Genomic DNA, 22,040 nt, shown 5'->3' with positions numbered 1-22,040 from the left:
ACACTTACTTTGTTTTATTTTTGTAATTAGATTATGTTTGTTATCTACATATAAGATTATGGGTCCCTCTTAATGAAAAAAGAGAGTGTTTGGCAAAGATACAAGCAATCCAGCAGTGGGCGATGCTTCCTATAACCCAAGACACAATTGGTGCTATATGGGGAGGGGGACGCGAGGCAAGACCTCGTGAGAAAATGATATTCTCCCTCCTAAGGTCTATAGGATGGAAGATACTCCTTTTGGGTCATCAGGGAACCGAGAGGAGGGGTTATAAGGGGAGAGGTCAGTGGATACTTTGGCTCTTCCTTAGCGGTCCTTGTGGCATAACCAATCTTTCAATGTAGTGGATATTGCTGATAATTTTTTCTTTTTCTCTAAGAACTTTATTGGTGATTACCACTTGTTCTCTATTATGTCCTCCGCCCAACTCTCTACTTTACTAGAGGCCTAACTTGTGAGGTGTTTTCTGGTGGAGAAAGTGCTAATGGAGAAGCATTTCAATACTCTGGAGATTTTCTAGTCATGAGTGATTAATTTAAATAAACATACTCGTGAAGGTGGGGTGGCGTTAAAATGGATGAGGGTGAGACGGTATAATTTAAAGGCACTTGTCGAAGGGGTGGTCACTCAGACTTTCGATCAGCTTGAAAAGGTGGAGGTTTTAAAAAAATCACTTGAGAAGGATCAAAATATTCTTGAAAGCACGGAGGAGCGAGTCTCGCTGCTTAAGGTTGACGTGGTGGCGACCTCTATTCATCATTTTGAGGAAGCGAGAAGGTGGGTTACTCTTCTTTACCCAAATCTAGATTTAAGCTCCATGTACCCTTTTCAGGTTATCCGAGGTGGGAAGCCGGTGGATGAAAAATGATTCTTCTCCTTACCTCGTTTTGGGTTGTATTTTTCCTTACTCATTTAGGGGCCTTTTTAATCTTTCTAATTAACGATGTCCTTCAAGAGTTCCTTTAATGTTAACGTTTTTATCATTATTTGCTTGTTTCTTAGTGTTTTCCCAAGGACGTTTTTTACTATAAATGCCTCTATGGGTGACAAGGATCCCAGCTTGGGGACCCAACATACTTGATTGCCTCTATGGGCGGCAAAGATCCCAACTTGGGGATCCAGCATATTTGACTGCCTCTATGGGTGGCAAGGATACCATCTTGGGGATCCATAGTATTTGATCGCCTCTATGGGAAACAATGATCCCAGCTTAGGGATCCAACGTATTTGATTGCCTCTATAGGTGGCAAGGCTCCAAAAATTTAGGCACTGTACAATAAATGTCAAGACAAATGTTTAGACATCATTCGTCTGAGAGAACCAGTTTTACCAAACTAAAATTATGCAGAAGTAAATTGCAAAAAGTAAAATACACAGTCAATTGTTAGCCCAGATCAGTGCAACTCACCTACTTCGGGGCCTATTAAGCCAGGAAGGAAATTTACTATGATAATATTAGTTCAAATCTAAATAACCCTATTTTACAACTTATCGCATAATCACTACCTTGTGCAACTTCTACCTAGGACACCCCTAGATATAAGACCCCCCTCTCACTCCCAATCACCTCAGTGAGAACAATAAAAGACAAAGCAGAAGACCATACTTCCAATTACACACAATACACTATTTGCTTAAAAGCTCATGAGTGATCGATAATGAATAATGACCAATCAGTCAAACTCTATGCATTAGAAGATACATGAGTGACATACACAAAAACACAACACATTAAAACGACTCTCAAAACCTAAGACTCTAACTTTCCCTTATTCTTTTACAAAGTTGTGAAAGATATGAAAAACATTAGGATAAGGTTTCTCTTTATGTACTCCTTAGCTGTCCACGCGCTTCGTATTCTTCACCCAAATATTTCTTGATCCACAAGTTGAGGGCTGCATCAAATATGCATAATGTCTCCTTGAATCTTGGAACAAATCATCACAAGTTTCCTAAATTGTCTCAATATCCAAACTTAGAAACTTATGCACAGTTGGAAATTTAAATCAATTGTTCCAAATAAAATCCTCTTGACCTGCGCAAATAAATGAGATGTATCCACATAAAATCTCACAAAATCAAATCAAATATGTCAAGAAAATAACAACAGTTCAGTTCCTTCTATGACTGTTGTTCAGGATGTCACAACATTTGGAAGTGATACATGTTTTAGCAAAATTGCTTCCAATCCTAAAACCCAAGGAACTTACAGATCCCGGCTGGGGGATCCATCGTATTTGATCGCCTATATGAGCATCAATGATCCAAACTTGAGGATTTAGCGTATTTGATCGCCTATATGGGCGGCAAGGATCCTTACTTGGGGATCTAATGTATTTGCCTCTATAGGTGCCAAGGATCCCAACTTGTGGACCCACCATATTTGATCGCCTCTAGGGGCGGCAAGAATCCCATCTTGGGGATCCGACATATTCTATTGCCTTTAGGGGCAGCAAGGATCCAAGCTTAGGGTTTCATCATATTTGACCATCCCTATAGGAGACTTCTTTACGGACCTTGGATTTCCTGCAAAGAGATGAGATAACCAATATATATAAATAAATATGAACGAGGTGCCTCATTAAAATCCCTCGCCTCATGGAAAGCATTGAGGGAAAATAGTGCACCCCGTCCAAACGACTTGTTCTTACAATCAGTAGAGTTTTAATACTCGCCTATGAAATTTTTTCAAAGAAGCAAACAAATACCGAATGACAAAGAACTACACCTAATGGCTTATGGGAACATCCCTTATAGGCCTTTTAATTTCATCATCTTATGAATTAGAGAAGAAACCTCCTTGCCCTTACAGACTTCTCTTGGAGGTGTTATTCATGAGCTAGACCTTTTTGCTCTCCTGCCTAGGAAGCGTGTCCTCTTCAGCTTAAGGCTTTTTGTATAAAATTTACTGACGATCTTCTAGTCTCCTTACATAACCCTTACTAAGCCCATTGGGGAGTGGATACATCATGCACAAATACATAATAGACAAGGCGACACCCATCCGGTTATAGGTCGGTCGCCCTATAATCATATTATAAAAAAGGCATAAAAGACTAAGTACTTAACCTTTAACCAACCCATAACACTTTTCAAGTTAAGTTGGAGACAATTACACTTATTTTGGTATAATTTGGAAAATGAAAAGAAAAAAGTCATAGAATCATCTTGAAAATAAAGTCCCATTATCATTAGCTAGCAGGAGACTGATAATTCCAACACGAGCCTCCGTAAAGGACTGGTACACCATATTATTACCAGCCTCATGTTTTTCTAGATAGTTAGCACAAGCATTCCCTTTCATAAGAGTGTGAAATAGTTAAACTTGTCATTCCCTAGAGAGAAACTCTTTAATATTGTGAAGAATCCTGACATAGTGATGCCAAATATTAACATACTCTGAGATAAGCTTGATAGCAGAGTTAGAATCAGAATAACACATTAGGTATTTGATTCCAAGTTCTCAAGCCATCCACAATCCATGATATAACGTCATCAGCTCAACATGAAGGATGTTGGAATAACCAATATTACACGGGAAATCGTGAACCCAAACACCATCAGCATTTTGAATCAATTCACCAAAACCCAAGACTCTGGGATTATCGATGCTACTCCCATCAACACTCAAAATCATATTACTACATTTGTGTGCATTCCATTAACTTTTCTTGTTTGAAGAGAGAGATTATGCATGGGAAAACATTTAGCTAATGGATTTACATAATTACTAGTGATGAGTTTCAAAGTATAGGAAGTAACAACTTCATTCGTAAGAGACATTTTGTTCCTTGCATGCCATAACCACGAGCAAGCAGCCAAAGAGATAAAACCACCATTGATGCCATGTCTAATCTAGTCATATTAACTATCCCATTGGAAGAATAAGAGGGGTAGTTTATATGATTGGATTAGACTTGACATCAATGGTGACTCTCTCTTTTTGGTTGCTTGCTGGTGGTTATGTCTCTATCTCAGTGTCTTGATAACATCTAGGATATAGATTTGTATGAAGCATACCATGATGACACAAAATAGATCTCGTAGGATGGGACTTATGTTAATTCGTCCAAAAGAAGAATTTCACATTCATTTCAATGAACGGATGAAAATTAACTACAAAAACTTAATGAACAATGTCATAAGTTATTTTCTTAAGTTCTCTCAAACAAATAGTATCAAAAAATTTATGTTAATAGGTAAACTTGAATAAGTCAACACAAATAAACATTTAGTCTTGTTGATCTTTTACTTTGTTAGTCTATTTAAACATTAGTTAAATTTCTTATTTACCAATGCTAAATTAAAATAGGCTTTTATGTAGGCTCTTAGGCCAAACAGGCCTTCGAAAAGGTCAGACTTAGGCCTAAAAATAAGCCTTTGATAGGCCACATGCCAGACTTAGGCTTATACATTTTTGTCAGGCCAAGCTTAGGTTTGGCAAAGCCTAGCTCGGCCCAGCCTATTCCCACCCATAGTGACAAAGCAAGTCCTGGACACGTGACAACTTATGTAGATAACTTCCATTCAATAGGAATTTTGCGAACAACTTCCTCTTCTTGAGTACCACACTCATCCATAGCACATTAGCTATTTTCATCTTCTTGACTTGTTGTCAGTTTAAAATGCAGAAAACATTGTATCGTGTGATGGTCTCCAAACTCAAATCTACTATGGGAACAATATAGGTGTATTTAGCAGTACTAGGCACCCTTTGGTGCCGAACAAGAATTAAATGTTAACCCTATTTTGTGCGAAGACCCACTAAGAGCAAAATATGGTCCAAAAATGACAGACTTGGCCTTGGCGCGTGGGTCCCATGTGTGTGTTGGATGACACGCGTCTTGGGTGGGATCACTCTTACCAAATTGTCGTTTCTTGGAAATCACGTCAAGGTGAATAGGTCCAGCAGTTTTGTTGTCAGCGCTTCTTCCTTTTAAAGAAACACCAATCCATTTGATTTTAGAACTCCTCGGATCTCTAGGCGTATTATTGGATAAAGATGTCCCTTGACCATAACTTATTCTTCTGTTGGTTTTTTTCCTCTGCACCACCGTCCAATCAACATGAACTTCATTTGTTTCTCTAGAATATTTTGCTACTATCTCTAAGCGCATTAATGGCCAAATATATACTTTTATCCTTTTTGTTTTATCTTAGTAGCGCTTTTGCTTCTTTTTTTAATGTTGCAAGTGTTTAGGGCTAAAAGGATTAAATTTAAAACTCTAAAAACAAAATAAATAAATAACATGAGATAAATTGTTATAAATTTGCTCTTAAAATATATCCTCAAATGTCTATATGTCATTATTTGATTGAATGAATATGTTAAATAATTTTACACTGTCATGCATTGGGTATTATTCTCTAAAAACATTATTAACGCAAAACATGAAAAACAAATAACTAAAATAACTCTTTTCATGATGTTAAATCTATTATTCTGGATATTTGTACCAATGAGGATAGGCGGACTGCAGGGCGTTTTGCTGTTATGTTAGATGTGTTGTGGAATAATAGAAATAATGCTATCTGGAATAATGAACGTGAAGAGGTAGATACGCTTGGTTTACAAGCGCTTTATAGATGGCAGGATTGGGTTAATGCGCAAGATTGGAAGCAAAATGGGGAAATGGATCAAGCCCGATCAATTTGGACTCTGCCAGATACAGGTTGGTTGAAATGTAATGTAGACGCGGGATTTAGTAATAACCGTGGTACTACTAACAGGGGCTGGTGTGTGAGAAATAATCAAGGTAATTTTATCTTAGCAGGTTCGGCGTGGGATTCGAATCTTCTTTCTGTTGATGAGGCAGAAGCTGTGGCCATTAAGGAAGCAATCCAGGAAGCTATTTTACATCATTTGGATAAAGTCATTTTTGAAAGTGACTCCCTTCGGGTTATTCAGGCTATTCATTCTACCCATAGCGGAAACTCTGAATTTAGTTTGATTATTTTATCTATACAGAGGTTGTTACAATGTAATTCAAACTTTGAGGTTAAGTTTATTAAGCGCCAAGCGAATATGGTTGCCCACATGCTAGCAAAGGCGGCCAATTCTTGGTCTAGGCGTATAAGTTTTAATGTACCTCCTCCTTGTATTGAGCATATTTTAATTAATGAAATGTGTTAAGTTTGCTTTGATAAAAAAAAAACTAAAATATTTGGCCAAGATTAATTATGCGATTTCATCAAAAACTAAATTAAAACAAGATATAATCCAATTATCATAACTTATCTTATATCAAGTAAATCAAACAAACATTAACTTATCTTTTATTTTATGTATACAATTCTAGACATGGTCGACGAAAGGGAAAGCTTCTATAGTTAAAACAACCTTAGGCGTTACAATAAACTCTTTAAACATTTATTCTGCGTGTATTTTATATTGTTTAATATACACACGAAATATATATTTGAAAAAATATACATACAAAATAAATATTGAGGTTAAAGGCAGTGCACTGACAGTATAAAAAAGTTTTACACTGTCATCCAATAAAAACAAATCGTTTTGCCATGTCATATAAGTTTTTTTAAAATTACAGTCTGACTTGTCCTGATTCATGGTCGTGATTGGTTGACAGTGTAAAACTCAGTGCATCACCCATTTTCTCATAAATATTTACATCCTCGGTTTTTATAATTCAATTTTTTAAAAAATAAAAAAAAATAAAAGATAATTAATAAGCAAACATGGTAATGTTATATCACCCATTAATTAATAATTGGCTCCTACAACAGAATAGCATTACCACTTCCTTTACATGCCTTTGATACAAAACCCTTATCATAACTCCTACAACAAGTTTTGAGACAAATTTTGGATACGTTTCTCATTGTTTTTGACTAAGTATGACTTTAAACAGATTAGCAACAATACCTTTACATCAGGACCGTCTCGAACAATTTAGAGACCATGTTTCAATTTTAAAAATCGACTCCTAAAAAAGAAAAATTCAAAATTAAAAAGGAGTCAATTTTATATTAATTTATATAAAGAAAAAATCACTTGTCATTGAAAATTTAATTGAATGCTTTGTAAAATTAAAAAAAAAATTAAAGAATATTGACTTGAAAGCCCATGGTGAATTTAAAATATAAAAAAAATCATTTGTTATTGAAAATATAAAATAAAATTAATACTTTAAAGTTTTGTAATAAAATATAATTAAAATTAATGCTATAAATTTTTGTTATAAAATGAAAAAGTAAATTTTTTTAAGGTTTTGTTATAAAATAAATAATAAAATTAATGTTTTTAGATATTGTTATAAAGTCAAAATGTGAAATTAATATTGTAAGGTTTTGTTATAAAATTAAATTTAGAAAATAAATGGTTTAAGGTTTTGTTATAAAATTAAAATGTGAAATTAATATTGTAAGGTTTTAAAAATTTAGCGGCCTGGTTCAAATTTTAAAAATCCATCACTAAAAAAGAAAAATGAAAAATTCAACAAGATTCATTTTTTAAATTAATTTATATAAAGAAAAAATCATTTGTCATTGAAAATTTAATCGAAATTAATGCATTAAGATTTTGTAAAATTAAAAAATTAAAAATATTGACTTGAAAGCCCATTGTAAATTTACAAGAATTATATAAAAAAGCATTTGTTTTATTGAAAATATAAAATAAAATTAATACTTTAAAGTTTTGTTATAAAATATAATTAAAATTAATGCTATAAAGTTTTGTTATAAAATGAAAAAGTAAATTTTTTAAGGTTTTGTTATAATATAAATAATAAAATTATTGTTTTTAGATATTGTTATAAAGTCAAAATGTGAAATTAATATTGTAAGATTTTGTTATAAAATTAAATTGTGAAAATAAATGGCTTAAGGTTTTGTTTATAAAATTAAATCGTCAAAGCTTTATGGTTTATTATGGGTGCAGTTACCGTGCATACTCAATACTCAATACTCAATACTGGATTAAAAACATGATCCAATAACTTATGTAGGCTTATGCATGGTGCATAAGTAAATCCTTATGCATATTAGTCAAAGCCGTTTATTATAAAATCAAAATTTTAAATACAACAAGCAGGGGTTGAACTCAGGCACTTTGGATGTTAAGATTATTCTCCCGCCCGGCTATATCATTTAATGAAAAACTATTTAGTTGTTGTTTACATTATTTTTTTTATAAGCAAGATTCAATAATTAATGAACATTGGGGTATTCGAACCCGCTTACAAAAACCAAGGACAAAATTCAGAGAAGGAAGATTTTCCACCAACTGAAACTTATCCTAGATTTCCCACCAAATTTTTACAAAAATCATAAAAGTTACACTTGAATAAGGAAACATTACCTACACACAACCATTCCAAATTTTAATCTTGATATTCCAACCCAAATTCTTAATGCACGGTAGAACTCCATTGAAAATAATGTTGTTCTGATACCTCCAAATACACTACGCCACCATTTATCAAATACCACAAGCACAGTCCTTGAGAAGACCTACATTTATACATTCCCTCAACCAAACTAAAAAGATAACAGAATTCAACCCGCCCAAAACCACATTAATTCTCAGCCAAGAGCTAATATCAAGACAAACTAGTCTAGAAAAGAAACAATCCTTAAAAAGATGACTCATTTCTTCACCCTCAAGACACAAAACACACCAAAGTCCAAGCTAACACCTATTCTAATCAGCGATTTTTTTAATGGAAATCTATCTATCAAACATCTCCAACCAAAATCTATTACTTATTAAAGTTTATAATGAAGCCCCCGATTTTTTAAGGTCGGGTTGCACGTGTTCATATTTGGTCCTATATTTCTCCATAATTAAAGATTGGCAAGAGAACATAGTGTTGTTGTATTTTCGTGCAACAATTGTGCATCTTTAAAATTAGCCAAGAAGCTTAATGCAGCAGTAACCACCGTCACTTTCAAACTCTCATTTTTACTATCTTCTACTTCCTCTGTTTCAAATTATAAGTCACTTTGTCAAAAAAAAAAAAATCCCAAATTATAAGTCACTTTACAATCTCAATACATTATTAATGACTTTTTGTCCAATATACTCTCTCCTATTTATTTCTCTTTCTTCTTTCAATTTTGTTTTTCAATGTAATTATTGAAAGATATTTTTGTAAAGTCATACTACATCTTTTCAGTTTCCCATAACTTAATAATTATATTTCTTAATTCATGTGAAAAAGTCCAAAACATCTTATAATTTAGGAAAGAAAGAATACAATTTTAATTTGATTGTTCTCACCCTACGAACCTTCAAGAGCTTTTGGATTTGCTTAAACTTTAATAAATTTGTGGAGTTTGCATCCTTCAAGAGAAAGAAATCAAAGAAGATAATTCTTGTTAATATAATATAGATGGTGATTTTTTGGGGATCAAATTCTACTTGATCATTATAACTAGAATTAAAATAATTTTGTGATATATTACTGAGTTATGTAACATTGTCACCCCTTAAAAAAAGCGTGTTTGTGTCCGTGTTGGTATCAGACTCCTGCACTGACACTTATGATTATCTCAATTTTTTATTTATTCAAATTATTATTAGTGTCGTGGTCCAATACTAAAAAACGTTTGTACCCACGTAATTTTCACGTCACAACAAGTAATTAGCGACGTGAAAATTCATGTAGCAGGAGCTCGTGTGGCAGCACTGTTGCAACGTGAATTTCACGTCACAAGTTTGTCACATGATATTCATGTCATAACATTTTGCCACGTGATTACCATGACACAACCTACTGCACTGCCTTTTTACTTTTATCTGTTGCAGGTCAGGTAAATCAAAAAATGGTAGAGTTGAGACGTGATTTTTACTTTACAATTTGCCACGTGATTTTCAGGTGACAAAATTCAACAGTTTTCACATATTTGTCACATAATTTTCACTTGTCAGAATTTTTGTTTTAATAAAAACAATTACTAATTAATAAAAATACAAAAATAATTAATAATAAACTTTTTAAATAATAATTTAATAATATACTAAAATGAATAATCAATAAATAATTTTTTTTATAAAATTTCAAATAAAAAATGTTTAAATAATATCTTACAAAAATTAAAATATAAAATTTTAATAAATCTATATTTTATTTTTAATAAAAATATAATATATTCTATTTTTAAAAACAATACATTTTGTGTTTATAAAAATATAATAAATCTGTTTGTCTCCCTTCTAGTGCAGGTGGTCTGAATCTGACTTACTTGAGAGATTGGAACAAAGCCACTATTCTGAAACTTTTGTGGAACCTCCATATGAAATCGGACAAACTGTGGATTAGGTGGATTGGAGCCTACTATCTGAAAGGGGGGAGCATAATGCATTGGGAACCTAAGCCTACTAGCTCGTGGATACTAAAGAACATAGCTAAGGTACGAGATATTACTATGCAGAGTGAGTATTGGAATGATAGTGTTCAGCAGAGCATATTCAACACTAATGCTATGTACAAGGATTTGAGAGGAAGGCATGAAAATCAATCTTGGAGAAAGCTTCTAATCCAAAATTATGCTAGACCTAGGGCATGTTTTACTCTATGGCTTGCTATTCTAAACCGGCTCCCATCCAAAGATAGATTACTGAAGATCAATATTCATACTGATGGAAAATGCAGCTTTTGTGGGCAATCTGAAAGTATCGAACACCTGTTTTTCCTGTGCAGCTTTACCAGTAACATTTGGAACCATGTCATGGCCTGGATAGGCTATTCTCGAAGCTGTAAGGGATGGGAGGAGGAGAAGAAATGGTTATGTATGGAAACTGCAAAGAAAGGATGGCGTCGCTGCCTCCTTAAGCTAGCCATTGCTGAAGTTGTTTATCAAGTATGGCAAATGCGCAATGATAGAATTTTTAACAACAAGGATGCAGATGGTGATATTTTGCATAGGATCAAGCAGACCATTGTTATTAGGTCTTGTGCTAAGAGAGTTTTGAAAAACCACATGGTTTTTCACATTTTACTCCAAAAAAAAAAATTAACGGTTTTCATAAAATTTTGTAATTAAGACGTTAGTTTTTATCCACCTTGTTGACATATGATAATAGATTTCAATTCAATGGTGAGTTTTAATATACGGACATATGGAGTGAAGAGTTATCGAAGATGTCATATTATTAAGTTTGACACTTTGACGTCATTTGATCATGTCCATATATATATATATATATATATATATATATATATATATATATATATATATATATATATATATATATATATATATATATATATATATATATATATATATATATATATATATATGTAGGGCATATCATATGAGAATGTCATCTTTATATGAGAATGTGAGAATGAATCTGAACCATTGAATTTTAAAATAAATGGTGGAGATTATGGGTGAATCTTTTTTTCTCTCTCTCCTACATCATTTATTTCAAATTGTAGGAGAGAGAAAAAAAAGATTCACTCATAATCTCCACCATTTATTTTAAAATCCAATGGTTCAGATTCATTCTCACATTCTCATATAAAAAAGGCATTCTCATATGATATGCCATATATATATATATATATATATATATATATATATATATATATATATATATATATATATATATATATATATATATATATATATATATATATATATATATATATATATATATATATATATATATATATATATATATGAGAATGAGTAATTTATATGAGAATGTGAGAATGAATCTGAACCATTAGATTTTAAAATAAATGGTGGAGATTAAGTGTGCATTTTTTCTCTCTCTCCTCCATTATTAAAATAAATATTGAGGAAAGAGAAAAAAATATTGACACTTAATATCCACCATTTATTGACACTTAATATCCACCATTGATTTTAGATTATAGATTTAAATGCACTTTTGATCTCCCTATTTTATTTTTATTTTTATTATTTGTCCCTTTAAAAAATGAGCTTTTTAATACCCTTATTCAACATTTTAAAGGGACAAATAATAAAAATAAAAATAAAAATTAAATAGGGAGATCAAAAGTGCATTTAAATCTATAATCTAAAATCAATTAATAATGACTAAAACTAAAAAATGATATATTTACAATAAATAAGTATATTTAAATCTAAATATATTTATATAATGAAATATTAGTATACAACCTTCCTCACATAAGTTTTTAACTAAGAGTGATATCTATTGAGAATTTCGATTCTGAAAAAAATGATGAGACCAATTAAAAGGAAGAAGGTGGGTGAGAATGAAAAATTAAACAGAAATCGTGGAAAACCAGATCTCATTAGTACACTACCTGATGGAGTTTTATCTTCTATCATCTCTTATCTTCCCATCGATGAAGCTGTGAGAAGCAGCATCCTTTCAAAGAGATGGATACCTTTATGGAAGCATACTTCACACCTCAATTTTGATGGCACACGCATGACAAAATCATTTATTCAAGCCACAGAAGAAGATGTTCGAAAATATGGTAAGCTTGTTAATTCCATATTACATAATCATCTTGGAGATTTGATTAATTGTCAATTTAAACATTTCCCTAAAAATCTTGCCCTTGGAGACGTGGAAGGATGGATTGAGTATGTGATGGAGAAAAACAAAAGATTAACATATTTGAGTCTAGAATGCTGGAGTTCAATTTATCGCAGCAATACAAAATGTATGAAACCTAATTTTCAGTCTAAGATCTTTTCGATATTGGGTTCATTGGAATTAACGAACTATGTTCTAGATAGTCCAGCTTTATCAACATTTGAAAGTTCTGAAAATTTGAAGATCTTGAAATTGAAGAAGATGGAAATGAAGAATGAAACAATTAATGGAATTTTGAAAAATTGTTTGGGTTTAGAGAAGTTTAGTCTCGTTGATTCAATCGGATTTGATTTTCTCAAAATTAAAAGCCACCATCTTAGGGTTTTGGAGCTTAAGAGGTTGGGGATTAAAGAGATAGATGTTTATGCTGATGACCTTCAAGTTGTTGTGTTTGACTCTCTTATTTGCCCAGGAAGAGGTGTTAAAATTTATTCTCAAAATTTGAGGAATTTTTCTTCTTCATATGATCCAGCCGCTCAAATGAGTCTGAAAACTTATGAAATTCTTGAAAATTGCAGTGATCTTTTTGTAAGTTCTCTCCCTTCCTATTTTTTTATATTGGATATAAATTATTGTTAATTACTTTTGTGATTTATGTTGTGATTGTTGATATACCATTAATTCAAAAACAAATATAATTGAAGTAACCACATTTATATTTGTGATTATGAGATTCATGATGTATCTTCTAAAACCTTGATGTTGCAATCATAACCAAGATTTCAAAAAAAAAGGTTTGTCATTGCGATCTAGATTTTAAAATATATATATTTTATATTCATGTGATTGTAATTGGAGATGCATTTGAGTATAATTATCACTAATATCAAGGATTACAACATCAATGATACCACTATTGTGATTGGAGTTTATATTCTTTGAGTTGATAGTTTCAAACTACAATTTAAACCTTTATTATTTTTCTTAGGCTAGATTTTGCATAAAACAAAGAATAGTTAGTTCTTAATAATATAAATGTGCCTTTTTCGTATGAATCATGATTTATGTTTGTCTTGATACAGTATATAATTATGTTTACTATGCAGAAAACTCAAACAACCAACATTTTTCTATTTCTAAAGACTTTGTCAATTGAATTGGATTTGAATAATATGAGAGAAGTTTTGCCATTTTCATACATACTAAGGTCATGTATCTGTCTCAATACTCTTGAAATTACTATACCGGTATGTGGCCATTAACCTTACTATACATTAATCTTCTTTATTTTATTGAATTATTAACATGTATAGATTGAAGAATGATTCTATTTTATCAAATATATAATGTTTGAAATGAAGTTTGGTTTTATAGACAGTGGAAGCTTTTGAACATTGTGAACTTCCGTTTCCTAAATCAATTTTCTGGGAGAGGCAAGAAATGTACAATTGTATCAATCACAAGTTAAAATTTGTGACAATAAGGGGAGTTACAGGCAAAGAACAGGAAGTGAATTTCTTGAAACATTTGATTACAAGAGCTTATATTGTGGAAAAGATCAATGTGATTTGTAATTCAAGATTTGCTGATGAGGCCAATAATGTATTATCACTACCAAGAGCTTCACCTTGTCTGTCAATATCAATCATAGTGCATTTTAAAACCAGATTCAAATTGAAAGCCATTTAAATATCAGAAATATTCTTGCCCATCTAAGGTAATTTTCATACTTATAACCATATCTTTCTTATAAAAAAATTTAGGAATTTAACACCCTCAAAGATTTCCCTTGATTTTTAAACATAATTTTTATGTTTTATTTATGCTTGTTGGTGGGTGGGTTGTAGTTTTACTTGTGATATAATTAAAATATAGTTGAGTGACTTTCAAAATGTTTATGAATTTATTCACCTTGAAGTGAATTAATTAAATATTATTTTAATATTTGTAATCTATTCATTATAATTACTATTACTATGTACTTTTTTTGCGCAAACATTTGTCATATAGGGTATTAAGGTTATTTCATTAAGGCTTACTTTTGAAATCTACACCTTCATGCTTTATTTTTTCAATATAACCTTTTTCCTGTTAACAAACCTACATTAGATGAGACACGACTTGCAAATATGTTTATAAGTTGAAGCAGTTCTAATATAACAAGTCAGTTTAGTAGACCGAGTTAGACTTAACTCAAATTTTAAGTTAATATAAGATCTTGTCCAATATATCTTGGTTCACCAACTATCATATTTCCTCTATTGAGACACTAGGGTTATGCTCTTGATGTTTAATTATAGGCATGAAGGGATATTAAGAGTCTCACATATATGAGATATGACATGGGAGTATGTTTATAAGTGACGGGTATCCTTACATTACAAACTAAATTTATATGGTTGTGTTAGACCCAATTGAAATTTAAAAATGGTATTAGAGTCTATCAATCAGGTTACCATTCATTCCACCATTTATAAGCACACTCCAAGTCCAATAAGGCTAGCATGATGGAAAATATTTTAAGACCAAGTCCCATATTTAGATTTAGGATATCCACCTATATGTTAACTAAATGGGGATTATTTTGGAAATGGTGATGGGTAGATGAATTATCCTAATACCTCAAATTTGTCGCATTCTAATAAATAGTATTTTAGTAATGATGTATAAGATATTTTAGTAACGATCTATAGTATGATATGTTGTAGTTTTTATATGTATACATTGAACGGTTAAATATGTTTGTAGTTCCTATTAAATTACCAAAAATGACTTTTAGTCCCTATAAAATTACTTTGTATTTTTTTAAAAAAAATAGTAATAATATGATATTTATAGATAATGTAATGTGTTCTACATTCTAAACTTAAATTTATAAGGGTGGTCATATGTAAACAACGATTCAAGTCTAGAATATCATAATTAGACTTCAAAATATTTTTATTTTTTTATGAGAGATAAAAATACTGATTTGAGAAAATATTAGAATAATTACAAAATATGGACCATGATATGGAATTATAAAACTTGAGACTTTGATTATATGGTGTGGGTAGATTACCTGATATTAAGAATATATGGTTGTGGTGTTTGTTCTACACATTGAAGTTAATATACCTTATATATATATATATATATATATATATATATATATATATATATATATATATATATATATATATATGTGAGTATTCTTATCGTGTGTTTCTTGTTTGCAGGTGTTTATTAGCAAGATGTTGATGACTTGATTGTTGAGCTATTTACCATGAGGATGGAGTATAAACTTATAATTTGATGTTATCTTATTTCTTTTGAGGTAGTATGTTAGTTTACATGGTTAAGCGTATATTGTTGCGACAATGGGGTTGAAATATTTTTTTATTGTCTTTGGTTTATTCAACTTTTTAAAGAGATAAATTATGATACTTTATTTTTGAAAACATTTGAATAAAAAAATTATGAATCCAATTTATTTACAAAGTTATACATAAAGATTTTCTTAATCTTGCAAAAATAAATTAGTAGAGCTTATGAATGTGTATTCATTAGGTACATGGTAAATAAAAAATTATATAATTTTTATGACTTAAATGTCAAGGTAATCATAGATTAAAAAATTGATGACTTTTATGAAAATATATTCATTTTAAATCAAAATATAACAGAGGCTTTAGAACAAGTCACGCTCTTGTGATCATGAGCAGTAAAAATAGTGAGCAAGAAGAAATAAAACCTCAATGAGATAAGAGATCAAGGGTTGTTAACGATTATATATATATATATATATATATATATATATATATATATATATATATATATATATATATATATATAAGGAGGATTTAATAAACCTCCTAGAATATTATCTTCTACGTACATAGACTTATTGAAAAAAATATCCATGAATGACGAGGTGAATTCTCTACAGTTTAACAAGATTTAGAATTTAGTTTACTTGTCTCATGACCGTAAACCAATACGTTGCAAATGGATTTTTAAAAAGAAACTAAAATCTGGTGGATCTATTGAGAAATAATAGGATCTCTTTGTTGCCAAATGTTTAGGAAGAGAGAGAATTCACATTTCTTTGATTCTTTCTCATTAGACACTATAATAACATCCATTAGCGTGCTTATTTTACTAGCTTTTTTTGTTTGTTAATTTAGAGGTACACCAAATGGACAGTTAAACTCATTTTCTAAATGGTAACTTGGAACAAGAAAATAAAATATGTAAGTTAGATAAATATTTATATCATATTAATTTATAAACAAGATCCAAAGCAATTACATTAAAAATTTGATTATAACATCGCGATCTATTTATTAGTTAAAGATTCAACTATTTCATAGAATAATGGAATTAGACGATTAAGGATAATTTTTTTTTACCATAATAGGCTAATTTAGTCATTTCAAACAAGGATTTTCGTAATGGTATAAATTAATAATTGGTAATTGAAAATTATGAATGTTAATATTTATAGTTAAGCCATATTAAAAGAATTGATATATATGGAATTTCATCAAATTGGGGCAAAATAATCAATTTACTTATATATATATATATATATATATATATATATATATATATATATATATATATATATATATATATATATATATATATATATATATATATATATATATATATATATGGATCAACTATAATAGAAATTTATATATATATATATATATATATATATATATATATATATGGATCAACTATAATAGAAATTATACTTCCTCCCATCTTTCGAGGTGCTACACACTTTGGGTGAGAAGGGGGAGGAAGAACAATCCCAAACTCATGTTAGATTCAAACAATGCAAACTTTTTTTACACCTTCGATTCTCAATTTCTATTTAGTTGTCTTTTAGTATTACTATTTCTATTGCCACAAGGTATATAAATCAAAATTTAAATAATTAATTCATTATTGAGCCTTAAATTTATAGAGAATCCCTTGCTTGAATAATCATTGAAGAACCAAGACGGAAGGAACAAAAGATGAAGGTCAATCACGAAGATGATGTTGCATGGAGAAAGAAAAGAAGAAAGTTTCATCATCACATGTGTCTATCTTCTTTTTTGTGGTGGGTCTCCTTCTAAGTTTTGATATTAGGTGGTTTAGAAATTATAATAACTTAATTTAGGAAGGTGAAAATTGAGGAATTGTTGATGAAAAATACATGATGAAACCTTAGGGTAGATGGAATAATATATGCTAGAAGCACCGTGAATTTGTGTGTTTTTTATACCATGATCATGAATGTGTGATTAATTAAAGTAAGAAAGCATAAAAACATGTTTTATGATTGCTTAGAAGTGAAAAGCCTTAAAAAATTGGACTTGAGGGAACATGAAGTAATTCAGGGAAGGTTATGAATCGATTTAGGATTGTTTTTATTGGACAAGTGACTTAAAATACAAGAGGGAGGTGAATTTTTTTGCTTTGAAAAACAATGTCCATTTAAAAATTATTCGGCAAAAGCAATTGAATAATCTTGAAAATAGTAAGCAACAAAATAAAAAAATACTATAAATCATAGTAGAAACCAAATTTGAACCCCGACACTATATTTATAAAAGATAAACATATGATTTTTCATACATGGGTGTTACACTTTCTCGATATTCATTTTTAACAACATCATAATAAGACTTAGCAGCGAAACTCAAATATTAATCATACTTGGTTGTCTCAATTAAAACAAAGTACTTCATATAATTAAATATCTCAACTTCGATAATACAAAACAAATGACAACAATCTCGTTTCAGTGTCATTAGAAACAACTCCAAAAATCAATCTGAAACAACCAACACTTTCATTGCTTACTAAGCGACCATGCAACTAGCTAGGTGAGCTCTCGCTAAGTGCAACCATAGCTCGCTAAGCAAGAGTCTATAACCTGAAACAACAACTCGCAATGATCGTCTCGCTACGTAAGACCCTTCTTCACTATGCGGAGGCTCACTAAGCGAGAACGTACATAACTGCAAAACCAAAAATGCTTTTTTTTTGCCATTGGAGTTCTTCCAAAGCTCCAATTCTCACCCCCCCAAACTATCCAAATCGCACAAAATCAACATGTATACTTTACACTAAGTTTATTACATCAATTACTCGCAGATTAACCACTCTGTTCATCATACTCAAAACTTATTAACATGAACAACAACATATAAATTTATACATACCAGTCGTGCATGAATTTCAGCATGATTTGGAGCACGAATTTCATATAAATTACAGCAAACCAGATAATTTTCACATAAACCTCATTGAAGCACATAAAGTTCAACAATGGAAGAAAACATAAGAAAACAAAGAAGAGGGATAAGATCCCTCTCTACCCTTCATGCTAGGGGTGGACAAAAAAATTTAAATCGACCAAGACCTGCCTAGTCCGAACCAAAATATAGTATAAAAGACATGTTTATTTGGGTTTCGGGTGAAAAAATTGGAAAATTTGAGTATTGATGGATTTGTTTGGTCGAAATTGGATGTCAAAAGTATGCCCATTGAAACTCATGACCGGCCGAAAGAGTGAAATTATTATTTTGTGGGTAATGACATTATTGTAATACTAGTATATGATACCACTGTCTTGTTTGTACATATATCTACCACCTACTCCATTAAGACCCACAAAATATAAGGTTTTTCACTCTTCAACCTATTTTTTTTCTAGCCTTTCATTATCATACTACCATAGCACAACTAATTTTTCACTTTTATACTTGTAAAACACAATTGTTCTTGTTCTGCATATTATTTTCATTCACACAAATATCACTTTTCTTCTCTTTTGTTTCAAGACAAAACTCAAATCTCTCTTTATTTTCCAAAAATTCATTATCTTTAACATACGAACTACCATGCTTTTATTTCTATTTTCCCCTAAGATACAATATAAATTACTCTCATTATTTATTATATCACCGTCTTTTCATCAAATCTATTAAGTGTTTTCTTCATAAAAAGAAAATGAGAGTTGTTGGAAAAATCGATTAGTATTTACATTCTATAATAATAATAATAATAATTTTTCTTCAACTTGTACTTATTATTAAGATATTATGTAAAACATAAAATATAGAGAGTAAAATTGATGTGAAGATCTACCGCCACCGTGTAAAGAGATAAAATTGAATTAATTCACCTGTAAAAACAGAAATCCAACAAAACCGCCTCTCAAAATGGTCGAAAGTGGACTGGTATTTTAGGCCTATCGGATTTGTTTAGTGGATAATTTTGAATCTGAAACCAGTCGTAACCAACCGATGTCCACCCTTAATTCATGCATTTTACACTCATAGATGATTAATTCCCCCTTTCCCTTACCTCAAGTTTTCTATCAAGAGAAAGCTTTGGCGACAACTTTTTCCTCTCTCCCAAACCCTTGTTTTGCCTATTCTCCCAATTGCTCTTTCTGTTAATTTCCTCCAATTTCACGTACTGATAAATCAAAGGCTCCACTAATCCTTCTTATTAATATTAACCTAATTTCTTACTTATAACTATTTCATATTGGCCCTCACTTACCTTTATTTCTCACCACTTTACCTCATATTTTCATTATTCCTATTTTCCTCCCTAATCTCATTCTTCTATTTTTCTAATTAATTAAAATTCTAATAAAACCCAATAAACCCCAACAAATACTGAATAACTCAAGTAAACACTCCAACATCAAAATAAAAGTGAATAAGGAATTTAAAATTCAATTAATTAAATTAATTGGAATTCGGGGCGTAACAACTCTCCCCCACCTAAAGAATTTTATCCGTAAAAAATTACCAGAAGAAAATAGCTCTGGCAGGTCCTCTCCATACAACCTTCACCAAAAAGATATCATTACCCCTAAAGTATTTCACTTCCCGATCTTCAATTCGTAATGGTAATCCTTTAACAATCAAGTTGTCTCTCACTTACACATCATCCATTTGAATTACATGAGACGAATTTGGAACATACTTTCAAAGTTGAGATACATGAAAAACACTATGAAGATTTGAAAGACCAATGAAACAAGGCATGAGCTTTTGAGACTTCTGGTAAACAAGGCATGAGCTTTTTAGACTTCAACACACAACCAACACCAGTCACTAGAGTAAATCTCAAGAACTCATGATCTCCGTCTTAGAATTCACATGGTTCATACCAGAACCAGAATTTTGTATTGGCGAAAAGGTCGTCACGGCAGGTTGTTTATATGTCCAAGTATTATTGTGTAATCTGCCATAAAAGAGGTTGGCATCCCGTATTAGGGTTATTCCCTCCAAGGCCTAAAAAATTTCGAATCCTGGTGGCCTAGGGGTTGTGGGGTGTGTTTGGTTCCCCACATATGTCAATACATGCCAAGTCTGTGTATTGGAATGCATTTTTGTTATGTTTACAGGGATGGGCATGGTCGTCAAACTGCTTATGGGTATGTACCTGGTGGATACCAGTATAGAACTGTTTGTGGCCAGAGATCCTGTGGACATGGCCTGTGAACTAGGGATCGCAGTCGATGCATTCGTCGAACTTGCAACAACTGTTCCTGATCCTTGTGGAGGATTTTGTCCCCTTCCGTCATCGGTGGTATTAACCATCTTTCTGGTATATTTTCTTTTGGGTATTGCTTGACTATTACTGGCTATCTTACCACTCCTAAGGTTCATACAATAATGGCGAAGATAAATTCACAACGAAAACAACCAATGATCCAAACTCGAAAAACCAACTGATGAAAATATATGTTATAGACATACTTTGACACCGTCCCACTGGGCGTGCCAATTTGTTTACAGTGATTTTTGGTAAACAACTGCTAGTCTTCCAAATTCTTAAGTGTATTTTGGTAATGTGAGATATTGGATCGAACTCTAGTATGGTCGAAGGGTAACTTCTTGGTTCGACAGGATTAAGCATGAAGTCGAAGGTTGTTCACATGCTTGTGTTGAAGATGCTAGGGTTGTTAGCATTAGGGATGTCAATGGGGAGGGGCGGGGTCGGGGGATACATTCCCATCATAATTGTTAGAACAAGATTTGTTCTGATCAATTATCTTAGTTTTGATGATAACAATAATATGAATTTTGCTTAAGATAATATGGTACTCTAATCCAATGCAATTTCCCTTTCAGGAAATATATAAAGAGTACGCATAATTCAGCGCTCAGAAGCTTTGTCTCAAGGGTTCAGCATGCAACATCAGAACATGGTCTGGCAAGACATCAGAAGATGGTCGAAGCAGAATCAGAACATGGGTCTATGGAAGCATCAGAAGAACATGAGATCAGAAGCACTGAAGCTCAGAAGATGGTATCACGCTCAGAAGCACTTCAAGGTCAGAAGATCAGAAGATGCTATGCACCAAGCTGTTTGACTCTGATGATATTCAAACGTTGTATTCACAAACATCAGATCAGAAGGAAGTACAAGTGGCAAGCTACGCTGACTGACAAAAGGAACGTTAAAAGCTATTAAAGGCTACGTCAGTAGACACAGCGTGAACAAGGCTCGAGGTAGTTGACAAAAG

The 22,040-nt window shown here is 31.5% G+C and overlaps 2 protein-coding genes across 2 annotated transcripts; both read left to right on the top strand.

Annotated features, from left to right (window-relative positions):
- The first annotated feature begins 10,323 nt into the window (after positions 1 to 10,323).
- LOC131605496 (uncharacterized) lies at positions 10,324 to 11,010 on the top strand. The gene has a single exon (XM_058877843.1). The coding sequence runs from the start codon at positions 10,324 to 10,326 to the stop codon at positions 11,008 to 11,010; it is 687 nt and encodes a 228-aa protein (XP_058733826.1).
- A 1,171-nt stretch (positions 11,011 to 12,181) lies between these two features.
- LOC131605495 (F-box/LRR-repeat protein 13-like) lies at positions 12,182 to 21,145 on the top strand. The gene is made up of 5 exons (XM_058877842.1): positions 12,182 to 12,497; positions 12,717 to 13,096; positions 13,615 to 13,755; positions 13,883 to 14,078; positions 20,916 to 21,145. The coding sequence occupies exons 1-5, from the start codon at positions 12,182 to 12,184 to the stop codon at positions 21,143 to 21,145; spliced, it is 1,263 nt and encodes a 420-aa protein (XP_058733825.1).
- Positions 21,146 to 22,040: the final 895 nt, after the last annotated feature.

Source organism: Vicia villosa, linkage group LG5 (assembly GCF_029867415.1).
Source record: "Vicia villosa cultivar HV-30 ecotype Madison, WI linkage group LG5, Vvil1.0, whole genome shotgun sequence".
In the NCBI taxonomy this organism is placed as follows: Eukaryota; Viridiplantae; Streptophyta; class Magnoliopsida; order Fabales; family Fabaceae; genus Vicia; species Vicia villosa.
This window is presented reverse-complemented; position numbering and strand designations above follow the sequence as displayed.